We start from the raw sequence: 13623 nt of genomic DNA on the forward strand, positions 1-13623 counted from the left end.
TGTGTTTAATAAAGTAATGATTGATAGAGTGAAACAGTAGAGAGCATGTTAAAACTTTTTACTGGCTACTCTTGATGAAGGTGAAAGAGGAGAGTGAAAAAGTTGGCTTAAAGCTCAACATTCAGAAAACTAAGATCATAGCATGCGGTCCCATCACTTCATAGATGGGGAAACAGTGGAAACAGTGGCTGACTTTATTTTTCTGGGCTCCAAAATCACTGCAGATGGTGATTGCAGCCATGAAATTAAAAGATGCTTAGTCCTTGGACAGAAAGTTGTGACCAACCTAGAGAGCGTATTCAAAATCAGAGACATTACTTTGTCAACAAAGATCCATCTATCCAAGGCTATGGTTTTTCCAGTGGTCATTTATGGATGTGAGAGTTGAACTATAAAGGAAGCTGAGCACCGAAGAATTGATGCTTTTGAACTGTGGTGTCGGAGAAGACTCGTGAGAGTCCCTTGGACCACAAGGAGATCCAACCAGTCCATCTTAAAGGAGATCAGTCCTGGGTGTTCATTGGTAGGACTCATTTTGAAGCTGAAACTCCAATACTTTGGCCCCCTGATGTGAAGAGGTGACTCATTGGAAAAGACCCTGATGCTGGGAAAGATTGAAGGCAGGAGGACAGGGGGATGACAGAGGATGAGATGGTTGGATGGCATCACTGACTCAATGGACATGGGTTTGGGTGGATTCCGGGTGTTAGTGATGGACAGGGAGGCCTGGTGTGCTGTGGTTCATGGGGTCGCTTTCGGACACGACTGAGCAGCTGAACTGAACTGATAAATATTGGACTTCCCTGGTGGCTCAGCGGTAAAGAATCTGCCTGCCAATGCAGAAGATGTTGGTTCAATCCCTGGGTCAGAAAGATCCCCTAGAGAAGGAAATGGCACCCCACTCTAGTATTCTTGCTTGGGAAATCCCATGCACAGAGGGGTCTGGCAGGCCATAGTCCATGGAGAAAAAAGAGTCGGACACAACTTAGTGACTAAACAACAACAACATAACAAATATTGCAAAAATATATCCACTGACTTTATTGTCATTCAATAGGCGGAGGTGAACATCTACTGAATGAATTCCTACCATGTGCTATTGTTAACCATGTACATGTAATCATGTAGCACACTATGTTGCCTCACTCTGACTACATTTGGAATGTGTTATTTTGTTCTTCTCTCTTCTGAGTTTGTTTTACAATTTAGGAGACATAGAGGCTAATGAAAAATGCACTGTGATGGTCAACCAACTTACGGTAATAGATCCATTTTAAATATTAGCTATTTCTAGCCAAAAATCTGAATTTGGTGTTCGTTTATTAAATCCAGGCCTATAGTTTCACCAAACTTTCATCTTTCAATATAAATTACATTAAACCTTGAATACTGGGAGGAGAAAGGACTGAAAAGTAGCCAGCAGTCCCATCAGAGGCAGGATGCCATTCCTTGGAATCACTGCTTATTCTATACTTGAGCTTAATTTAGCATCTAGTTGGTTGGAAAATTCAGCTAGTAAATTAGTCCAGTAGCCATATTTTTTGTAACATTTCTGGGAAATCTGTCATTAAGGAAAAAATGTCTCAAATGACAGTTACAATTTCTAGCAGCTTTTCTACTTGATATACTGGCATTGAAATCATACTTAACATTTAAATGTGTCTTCAATAAGTGGATTTGAAATAAGTACTCATAAATAACTTGATTATATCAGAAAGCTATTTACTCCTATGAAGTCCGAAGTCTTATCTGAGTATTAGTCAACTCAAATATGGATGAGATGCAAGGTATGATTCAACCTGAGGCAAATTGCTCTCCAGCTGTTAACCCATGAAATCAAACAATGTATGCTTCCAAAATACAATGGTGGAGCAGGCATAGGATAGACATTTCCAATCCCAAAGAGTAGAACAGAGAAGAATAAAAGAGGACAGGTTCCAAGTACATCCAAAATAGAAGAGCACAAACAACATTAAACCTTAAGGCTCAAGAATAATCTCCTTTGACTCAATGCTCTGTCTTCTAGACCCATTGGGATGGCAGTATCACCCCTGGGCTCCACAGGAAGGCCTGTAGCCACTCCCTGCCTGGGCTCCGTGGATCTCTGGGTCTGGGGTCCTTGGCCCATGATTCTCTCAGATGGCCCCATCCTCTGAAATCTAGGTGGAGGCAGCCGTGCCTCTCCCTCCCCCTCTGCCAGGCTTGTGCTGGTGGAGACAGGTTGAATGGTCATCACCAAAGTTTGCTGTCTGTGCTCTCTGGAAGGGCAACCCCTGAGACTTGTGCTGCACTGTGGGCAAGTGAGCTGGCCAAAAAGTTCATTGATTTTTCATGGTATAAGAAAACTCAAACGAACTTTCTGACCAACCCAATCCCAGAGCATGTCTGCGGTGTTGGGGTGTGGCACCAGACTACAGAGACCAGAGCCCTACCTGTGAGGTGGCACCAAACAGCTGGCACCAAGGTCCCACAGGTGCTGGTGGGACCAGGTGCTTGCACTCAGGGCCTGTGATGAGAGTGGCAGCTTGGTTCTGGGAGTGGCAGCTTGGTTCTCTCTGAAACCCCTTTGGGGATCATTTTTCATTGCCTTGGAGAGTAGTACCTGGCGTCTGATCAGATCCATACTAACCTCTTTCTCAGTCACTTGGCCACACCCTCAGTGGTCTCATTTTTTGCAAGATAGATAGGCTGAGGATTTTTCTAATCTTAAATTCTGCTTCCTTCTTGTTTAACAATCGCATCTTTAAGTCCAGTCTCTCAGTTTGAATTTTACTGTCAGCAGTCAGGAAGAGCCAAGCTGCAGTTCAGCTTAAACTGAAACTGTTCAAGCTTAGAAATTTTGCTTAGAAATTATTTCAGCTAAGTATTCTCTTTCACCACTTGCAAGTTCTACCTTTCACCAAAGACTAAACAGAAACACAATTCAGCAGTTTTGTTTTGTTTTGCTACTTTACAATAAGGATTGCATCTCTTACAGTTTTTAATAATCAGTTCCTCATTTCCATCCTGGTCTTTATTGTCCATATTTTTACCAACGTCCTATGGTTAGATAGGTATTCTTTAAGAAGATTAAGGTGTTTTCTACAGTGTTCCTCTTTCTGAGCTCTCATCAGAATGATCTTAAAAATTCTGTTCATGTCACTCTATGTTATTTTCAGTATGCACTTCAAAATTCTAGCCTCTTCCTCACCCAGTACCACATTTTTACATACTTGTTATGCACCATTGTCACTTCTCAGTGCCAATTTCTTTCTTAGTCTGTTTGGGCTGCTATTATATAAATACTGTAGACTGAGTAGCTTAAACAATGCATTTATTTCTGATGGCTCTGAAGGGTGGGAAGTTCAAGATCAAGGTTTGCAGATTATAAGGGCACTGGGCTCGATAAAGGACAGAAATGGTATGGACCTAACAGAAGCAGAAGATATTAAGAGGAGGTGGCAAGAATACACAGAACTGTACAAAAAAGATCTTCACGACCAAGATAAACACGATGGTGTGATCACTCACCTAGAGCCAGACATCCTGGAATGTGAAGTCAAGTGAGCCTTAGGAAGCATCACTATGAAGAAAGCTAGTGGAGGTGATAGAATTCCAGTGGAGCTATTTCAAATCCTGAAAGATGATGCTGTGAAAGTGCTGCACTCAATATGCCAACAAATTTGGAAAACTCAGCAGTGGCCATAGGACTGGAAAAGGTCAGTTTTCATTTCAATCCCAAAGAAAGGCAATGCCCAAGAATGCTCAAACTACTGCACAATTGCACTCATCTCACACGCTAGTAAGGTAATGCTCAAAATTCTCCAAGCCAGGTTTCAGCAATATGAGAACTGTGAACTTCCAGATGTTCAAGCTGGTTTTAGAAAAGGGAGAGGAACCAGAGATCAAGCTGCCAACATCCGCTGGATCATGGAAAAAGGAAGAGTTCCAGAAAAACATCTATTTCTGCTTTATTGACTAGACCAAAGCCTTTGACTATGTGGATCACAAGAAACTGTGGAAAATTCTGAAAGAGATGGGAATACCAGACCACCTGACCTGTCTCTTGAGAAAATTATATGCAGGTCAGGATGCAACAGTTAGAACTGGACATGGAACACCAGACTGGTTCCAAATAGGAAAAGAAGTATGTCAAGGCTGTATATTGTCACCTTGCTTATTTAACTTATATGCAGAGTACATCATGAGAAATGCTGGGCTAGAAGAAGCACAAGCTGGAATCAATATTGTTCGGAGAAATATCAATAATCTCAGATATGCAGATGACACCACCCTTATGGCAGAAACTGAAGAGGAACTAAAAAGCCTCTTGATGAGAGTGAAAGAGGAAAGTGAAAAAGTTGGCCTAAAGCTCAACATTCAGAAAACTAAGATCATCATGGCATCCAGTCCCATCACTTCATGGGAAATAGATGGGGAAACAGTGGAAACAATGGCACACTTTATTTTTGGGCTCCAAAATCACTGCAGATGGTGACTGCAGTCATGAAATTAAAAGATGCTTAGTCCTTGGAAGGAAAGTTATGACCAACCTAGAGAGCATATTAAAAAGTAGAGACATTACTTCGCCAACAAAGATCCATCTAGTCAAAGCTATGGTTTTTCCAGTGGTCATGTATGGATGTGAGAGTTGGACTGTGAAAAAGGCTGAGCATCAAAGAATTGATGCTTTTGAACTGTGGTGTTGCAGAAGACTCTTGAGAGTCCCTTGGACTGCAAGGAGATCCAACCAGTCTGTTCTAAAGGAGATCTGTCCTGGGTGTTCATTGAAAGGACTGATACTAAAGCTAAAACTCCAATACTTTGGCCACCTCATGCGAAGAGCTGACTCATTGGAAAAGAGTCTGATGCTGGGAGGGATTGGGGGCAGGAGGAGAAGGGGACGACAGAGGATGAGATGGCTGGATGGTATCACCGACTTGATGGATGCCAGTTTGAGTGAACTCCGGGAGACGGTGATGGACAGGGAGGCCTGGCATGCTGTGATTCATGGGGTCGTGAAGAGTTGGACATGACTGAGTGACTGAACTGAACTGAACTGAATCCCATTCATGAGGGCTTCACCTGCATGACCTTTCACCTCCTAAAGGCTCCACTCCAAACACCATCACATTCCGGTAACCCATAAATTTTGTTGAGGGAGGATACAAAGAGTCTATTGCAAATACTCAATCACAAGTCAAAAATAAAACAGTATTTTACTATAAACCATATTATGTTTATTTAGAAGCTAAAAACAATATGATGAAACATGAAAACACACACATTTCAGAAAAGAGCTTGTTTTGTTAATCAGTTTGATCAGTTTCATATAATGAAATATTGTATATTTTTATATAAGAAATATAAAAGTTATAATATAAACTTTAGGATTAAAATATAAGAAAATATTATTTTAAAGAAGGAAACTGTAAGAGATATGTTACTACTGTAAAAACTTAATAGAAATGTTAAATGTCATGCTAAAACTAATTTTTCCCTAGTATTATGCATCAGGTCTTAGAATGTAGGCATGTAGCAAATAAAAATGAAATGTTTATATAGTAAACTTTCTGAATACTATTGTCTCACTTGTTATATCAAATGTCATACATCATTACATGAAATAATATATCTGTCTATTTAAGACTACAAATACCTTTCCAAATAAAATTGTTATCTTAGAAAGCAGCAGATTTTACATTATTTTTCTTTTAGAAAACTAGCAGTAGCATATAAAAATGGACATTACAAGAAACTGGGTAAAACAACACTTATCATGAAAACATGAATATAATTTAAAAATGAGGCACCTTTCTTTCACTTCAATATAAACTTCAATAGGAAATTCAATGAGCAATGGCTTTCATCTCATATTTAAGCACACTCAGTCTTGCTTCTTTTAATAAGCAGCAGCAGAATACATTCCATTCTATATACTGGTTATGTTGAAAGAACACAGTTCATGTCCAAATAGGAAACTAAAGTGCAGTAGAGGCACGCTGATTTATCAGAGTGTATTCACTAATACACTGTGCTTTTAGCTAATACAAACAAGTATAATTTTTACGCTTACTATGTTCATCCAAATAACCTTTACTGATTAGCTATAGATGCCAGAGAAGTAGCATGTTTGCTCTTTTATCACTTTCTTTTCCTAGATACACATTTATCTATCATTTAAATAAAAACAGAAAAGTAATATTATACAGTATCTGCTTTTGCAGTTTTTGCATTTACAAAATGCTACACAGAATATCACATTTCAAAATTTAAAAGTGAAACTCCAACTTTTGCAGTCTGAACAGCCTGGTTTGAATCAGTGATCTTCTTTTAAGAGAAAAAAAAATCATCTCTTCTGTGTCATATCAAATGAGATACAAAGGTTTAACAGGCAGTTGTAGAGATTTGACCAAACTGATTTTATATGTAAGGCATTTATAGCCAAGAGAGGTTAAATGTATCAAATGAAAGCTTCTTTTAAGGGCACTGATGTCTCTAAATTGCTCAGAGATCCAGACTGGTCATGGCCCTGGTCACCTCTTTTCCTGATAGTCTGACCCTATCTTCATAGGGAGACAGCTCCTGATTGTGCATGCTAGTAAATGAAGCATGGGAAATATAACCTTATGATATGAAAAACATGTTTTATTTTGTAATAAAATAAAAATTTCCATGGAAATTTTCATAAGTTTGCAAAACAAGTTTCTGATACATTTGCACAAGTAAAATTTTCTTTGTGCAATAAAACATAATATTTCTATCTGCCTTCCTTTTTGTTTTTAATAATGAAGTGTATCATTCTTGTCATCTGAAATCAAATTTGTCTTCAGCAACTGGACATGATGGAGAGGAAAGGGTTAGAGATAGAGCCAACATGACTCTATCTCAACAAAGACTGCTCTTAAAAAACCATAATTTTACTATCAATTAGTGTAAGAGCTTTGGGATTCATTTTCTCTTATGTTTAAAGTGTTTCCAAGTTCACCACATATATATATATGTTCACTTGGTTATGAGTCATAGTTTTTTCATGATAAACTCCACATTGACCAAGTAGACAGATATGCAACTGAAACACGTTTAGATGTGTTCTTGTACTTACACTCTCAGCCTACCTGTCAATGCTAACGTCCAACAACATTAATCTGCAAGAGCAAATAAATATATTTGTGAATAGTTGAGGGCTGACTATGAGCCCAGGCAACTTTTCTAAATTTTTTTAAATTAATTATCATTGCTGATGCGTGGTTCCATCAATCATGATGAGTATTTGAATGTTGTGGTGGAGAGCTTTCAAAATACATGAAGTCCTGAAATTAGAAAAATAATTATATGTATAATAAATATCAAATTAGATAAATAATTATACAAATAAAACAGTACATAAGTAATTAAGTGCAATGCATAAAATGTTACTCTTTATAACTTAACAGGTAATCTTCTCACTCCAGGTAAGAATAAATCATGAAATCTTTAGTGAAATCTTCATGAAGAGAACCTAATAGGAAGAACAGGAATTGCAAATTTGAAACTGTGGGCAGTCAATAAACTTTCTACTTGGGGTACCAATTAACTAAATTTTCATTGTTGAAATAAGAAAAACTTGTTAATCTATATTAAACATGATTTTAAAAGGATTAAACAAGTTAAAAACATCAGTTGCAATATGTTAAATAGATATTTTAAGGCAAATGCTACCAATTTTATTTCTATGCTTTACTTAATAATATTAGCCATTAATCAGATAGAAATACAGCAAAGGAATTGTACCTAATAAATATAGGATGGTACAACAACAAGGAGTACATTGACAAAGAAGTAATAGGTGAAGAGAAAGAACATCAGCTTTAGACTTATTTTATTTCATTAACAAATCAAAGGATAGGCATCTTTAAGTAGTGAGATAATAAGCAACATGCAATGATGACAATTACATTGAGTGGATGCTTCGTATCTTTCAAGCATGGTCCTGGCTCCTTTACTAATATAATAGCTAATATTTATAACCCTGGAATATATATATATATACATATATACATATTTCCTTTCCATTTTACAAATGAGGAAACTGAGGCTTGCAAGTGTTAAACACTTTGCAAAACATATAACTCACAAAGAGTCGGACACGACTTAGCAACTGAACAACAAGACATAACCAGTAAGTGGCAGAGTCAGTTTCAAACCTTATTGCCTTTCTCCTACATATGCTACTTCTCATCAGAAAGAATAAATCTCTCAGAATAGCTCAACAGCAAAAGGCTTACAATGAGGAAGCAAGCGCCAAAAATCATGGCTTTCATGGTCACATCCAGGTCTAATGGGAAGTGAATTTCAAAGTGGTCAGCATCACTCATTGCTGATAACATGCCATTCCACTTCCGAGTGATACTGCCAATAATGGAAACACCATCCAGGGACAGGATCTAGAAAGACAAGAATATGACTTTAGGATGATTAAAAGGTGTTAAAACGCATGCTTTATTCTCCTGTTTATAAGCAGTTCACCCTGAGGTCACTTTCACTATTTTTCAGTACAAGCATAGGGCAGGAAATGAATATAGTAATAATAAAATTTCAAATAGGGAATTATGGCCAGGAAGAGTTAAGTGTCCTGCAACTGGTTAATGACCAAACTGGGGAATATCTTACAATTCTCAAGCCCCATGTTCTTTCTTCATCCTCCACTGAGTTATTAGGAAAGCCTTTCAGTGGAGGTATGATTTAAACTGATTTTGAAATTCTTTCCCTAAAGTAAAGGGTGGGAATTATGGATTGGGAGGGAGTCTCTCCACTGGAGGGAAATATGCTAACAAAAGCAAGATGGTCTGCTTTATTGTACTTCACAAAAACCCATGTAATCACTCAGGCTTCTGTGGGTCCTGTGCTCTTCTTTTTTCTAGTATTTGTTTATTTATTTGGGGCTTCCCTGGTGGCTCAGATGGTAAAGAATCTTCCCCCCTTGCAGGAGACCTGGGTTTGATCCCTGGGTCAGAAAGAGCCTCTGGAGGAGGGAATGGCAATCCATTCCAGCACTGCCTACAGAATTCCTGAACAGAAGAGCCTAGTGGGCTACAGTCCAAGGTGGTCTACTTCACTGCACTTCATAGAATCCATGTATTCACTCATGCTTCTGTGGGTGCTGTGTTCTTCTTTAAAGTATTTATTTACTTATTTAGCTGCATTGGGTCTTAGTTGTGGCACATGGGATCTTCTGTTGCGGTGCACAGACTCTATTTGTAGCCCATGGGCTCAGCAGTTGTGGTGCAAGGGCTTAGTTCCTCTGTAGTATGTGGGATCTTAGTTCCCTGACCAGGGATCAAACTCTAATCCCCTGCATTGCATGGCAGATTCTTAACCACTGGACCACCAGGAAAGTCCCAGTCCTGTCTTCTTAAACAGTCTCAGAATCTCAAAGAGCTTCAGCTTCTAATAGGGAGATTCTGGCACTTGCCACAAGGAAAACACACAAATACCACTTTTTGGTGATTACAATAATCCAAACACCCTGCCCTCACAATCTGGCTTATCCTCATTTTCTAACTATCTACAATGGTCTTTTAATAAATAAATAAATGGTTGACAATACACTTATGTAAAACAAGAACTAAGGGAAGTTTATTGGGTGTCACAGAAAACATTTGAATGAGCAATTTTAGATTATGAGTCTTGTTGAATTCCAAAGCATTAGGAAGAACGCTTTAAGGAGCCCAGGAATCTCCTTTGTCGAACTGTAGGGTAATAAGATATCATTCAACTCCCTTAGGGCTCAGCTGATAAAGAATCCACCTGCAATGCTGGAGACTTGGGTTCAATTCCTGGCTTGGGAAGATCCCTTGGAGAAGGGAAAGGCTACCCACTCCAGTATTCTGGCCTGGAGAATTCCATGGACTGTACAGTCCACGAGGTCACAAAGAGTCAGACAAGACTGAGTGACTTTCACCTTAGAGATACCATTCTGTAGCCATTGAGATTAAGGCAAAAAGAAGTATTTTTCTTTTTTCCAGAAAATGTTATAATCCACTATAAGTTTTATGCATGTTTTGAGCATTGTATTGTGTTTTGAGGATGCAGCAGGCTTCTGTCTTGCACATCCTCAGGGATGCTCTATTTGTTCTGTGGTATGTGGGGCCTCTTCATTACCAGGACCTATATTCTGATTGGAAATCCTTGGTAAAATGGTTACTGAAAAACAGCCAAGAATAAAATGAATGCATTAGGTCAGGCTATTTAGTCTCAAGTTTAATATTTTAAATGGTTTCTTATTTTCATCTAACATGGAAATCATAAAAAAGATTTGTGGAAAGCATTAAGCAATCCCCTAAAAATAATTTGAAAACTTCTTGATGTCAACCTGTTAGTTAACTCTTTCCTCAGACTATTCATTCACACACACCAAAAAAAAAGCATCTAAAGCCAGATCATTCTGAGGCCTGTTAGTACATGCAGGAAAAAAAATGTAGAAACATGTTTATATTTGTTTACCTCAAAAACGGAATCTGAACCACAGCCATAGGTGGAACATGGCCCAAGTACTCCCATCATATCTTCTTTCTTCTCATTTTGGAGGCTGTACACTGCCCTGCACAGGTTCCAGTGTTCGGCTACAAAGCCAATGGTGACGCCAGGAGGACACTGCACCTCCAGCTGCCAAATGAAGCAGGGACAGAGGTGGGTGAATATGCCATATTAACACACACACACACACACACAGAGGGACAGAGGTGGGTGAATATGCCATATTAACACACACACACACACACATACACTAGATGTGTTCTTAATTCTTTCCAGAACTAGGGGAACTGTCATTGGTATAGAGTCTTCCATTTTCCCTGGGCTATTTCTTAGGGTAGTATGTCAGAGAACAGCTTTGAGAGATGAGGCCATGTTCCCTTCAGGACAAAATTACTGCTCGTTATAAAATGGTCAGTTCCCTAGGCTCTGTGTCCCTCGGCTGTACATGGAGCACCTACTGGGATCCTCTGAGTCATCTCTGTAGAATGTGGGGAGGAGGGAACCGATGCACGTGCTGGAGCTCATGCTGCTTGGTGATGGTGGTTTGGTTGCTGTCCGACTCTTTGCAAACCCATGCACTGTAGCCTGCCAGACTCCTCTGTCCGTGGGATTTTCCAGACAAAAATACTGGATTGGGTTGCTGTTTCCTTCTCCTGGGGATCTTCCCAACCCAGGGATCAAACACTCATTTCCTGCTTTGGCAGGCGGATTCTTTACCATCTGGGGCACCAGAGAAGCCCCTCATGCTGCTTACTGGGCTATAATAAAGTTCTTTGTCTCTGATCTAGGGCTCTCATGTCTTGTGGCACAATCCACAAAAAAGTAACATGCTAGCTTCTTAGATTGACATCTCAGACATGACAATTATAATAGAAAACTTAAGGGAATGAGCCATTCTGAAAATTAAATGCTGTGACGACAACAGAATGTGCATGCAAGTATAGGATGAGGTGGAGATTCGTCTCAAATATGACAGTTGTTACAAAGACTAGTGACAAAGGAGTAAGCTATATGACAATTGCTAATATTCACTGAGTGCTACACTATTTGCCAGGCACTGTGCTAACATAGGACTTCCCCGTGGCTCAGGGGTAAAGACTCCATCTGCAATGCATGAGCTTCAGAAGACACAGGTTCAATCCCTGGGTCAAGAATATCCCCTGGAGGAGAGCATGGTAACCCACTCCAGTATTCTTGCTTGGAAAATCCCATGGACAGAGGAGCCTGGCAGGCTACAGTCCCTGGGGTTGCAAAGAGTCGGACACAACTGAAGTGACTAAGCCCACACATACGTGGTAACAGTTGACATTTATTTACTACATGATCCTCAAAATAATCATCCTATGAGATAGTACTATTAATATATCCATTTTATAGGTGAATAAATCAAGGCACAGAAAGGGCTATAAGTTAATTCTATTGCAAAGGCTGGTACTTAACATAAAATTAAAATCTCAATAAATCTAAGGGATATTGTTCTGTCCAGTTCATGTATTAAGAACACTGAGGCTCAAACAGGCTAAATCAGGGGTTGCCAATCTCCAGGCCATGGACTGGTACCAGTCTGTTGCCTGTTAGGAACCGAACCACATGGCAGTGAGTGGCAGGCATATCTGTATTTACAGCTGGTTGCTTCCCATCACTTGCATTACTGCCTGAGCTCCACCTCCTGTCAGATCAGTGGTGGCATCAGATTCTCACAGAATCATGAACCCTACTGTGAACTGCACATGCTAGGGATCTAAGGTTGTGAACTCCTTATGAAAATTATATCCAAACCATCCCCCTGCCCCAGGCCATGGAAAAACTCTTCCATGAAACTGGTCCCTGGTGCCAAAATGTTTGGGGACCACTGGGCTAAGTAAATTGCCCAGTTTTAAGTCAGTGGCGTATTTGAAATTCAAATTCTCTTGGATCACTCTCTAAAACTGCTTTTCTTTACCTTGTAGTAAACAATTTTCCCAGGGTAGCGTGGATTATAGAAGAACAACCAAAGTGTAACTTGACACATTTGCCTTCTAGTTCCACCATCTACCAAATGTAACACCATCCTCCAAAAAAATTTTTTTTTCTAACACCACCAAAACAATTATACCTTTTTTGAGTCACCCCGGTGGCTCAGACGGTAAAGCGTCTGTCTACAATGTGGGAGACCTGCGTTCGATCCCTGGGTCGGGAAGTTCCCTGGAGAAGAAAATGGCAACCCACTCCAGTACTCTTGCCTAGAAAATCCCATGGACAGAAGAGCCTGGTAGGCTGCAGTCCACGGGGTTGCTAAGAGTCGGACGCGACGGAGCGACTTCACTTTCACTTTCACTATCTGTAACAAGGTGTAGATATAATGGGTAGAGTAAAAGTGTCTGGAGTGCCTTCCGATTCTAAATGTGTGTCTATATTTAGCATGACCTTATTTGGGAATATATAGGTACATTTAGATGGAGAAGGCAATGGCACCCCACTCCAGCACTCGTGCCTGGAAAATCCCATAGACGGAGGAGCATCTGCAGTCCATGGGCTCGCTAGGAGTCGGACACGACTGAGCGACTTCACTTTCACTTTTCACTTTCATGCACTGGAGAAGGAAATGGCAACCCACTCCAGTGTTCTTGCCTGGAGAATCCCAGGGACGGGGGAGCCTGGTGGGCTGCCGTCTCTGGGGTCGCACAGTCGGACACGACTGAAGCAACTTAGCAGCAGCAGCAGGTACATTTAGATAAATGTGTTGTAAGTAATGGCCTTTCCGCCTGCAAATGCAGGAAGGAGATGTAAGAGAGGAGGGTTCGACCCTGGGTTAAGAAGTTCCACAGGAGGAGGCCATGGCAACCTGCTCCAGTATTATAGCCTGGAGAATCCCATGGATAGAGGAGCCTGCCAGGCTATAGTCTGTGGAATTGCTAATTTCTAATTCAATAGATAACAATTGATAGAATTTCAAACACTGACTGCATGCGTGTTAAGTCACTTCATAATAATCTTAATTTGTGCTCGATCCCCCTAATTAGCACCCAAAGACATGAACCCACCAGAAAACTGCCTTGGTGATTTTCCATAGGTAGGATTATTTGGCATTTGGCTTCCTTCCTGCCCACTAGCTTCCATTCTGACGGGGCCATGAAAGTCCCCTCC

At 40.1% G+C, this 13623-nt stretch overlaps 1 protein-coding gene across 1 annotated transcript in view; it reads right to left on the minus strand.

Annotated features, from left to right (window-relative positions):
• Positions 1 to 5265: 5265 nt before the first annotated feature.
• The window catches only part of LOC120858311 (phospholipid scramblase 4-like), a 40688-nt gene continuing 32330 nt past the window's right edge, over positions 5266 to 13623 (minus strand). Inside the window, exons 7-9 of the mRNA XM_040234322.1 lie at positions 10465 to 10626; positions 8247 to 8405; positions 5266 to 7292 (exon numbers count right to left, since the gene is read on the minus strand). Of these exons, the coding sequence (XP_040090256.1) occupies positions 7236 to 7292; positions 8247 to 8405; positions 10465 to 10626 (378 nt within the window). The 3' untranslated portion in view covers positions 5266 to 7235. The remainder of the gene's footprint in view (positions 7293 to 8246; positions 8406 to 10464; positions 10627 to 13623) is intronic.

This window comes from Oryx dammah, unplaced genomic scaffold (genome assembly GCF_014754425.2).
Source record: "Oryx dammah isolate SB20612 unplaced genomic scaffold, SCBI_Odam_1.1 HiC_scaffold_2, whole genome shotgun sequence".
NCBI classification, from domain to species: domain Eukaryota; kingdom Metazoa; phylum Chordata; class Mammalia; order Artiodactyla; family Bovidae; genus Oryx; species Oryx dammah.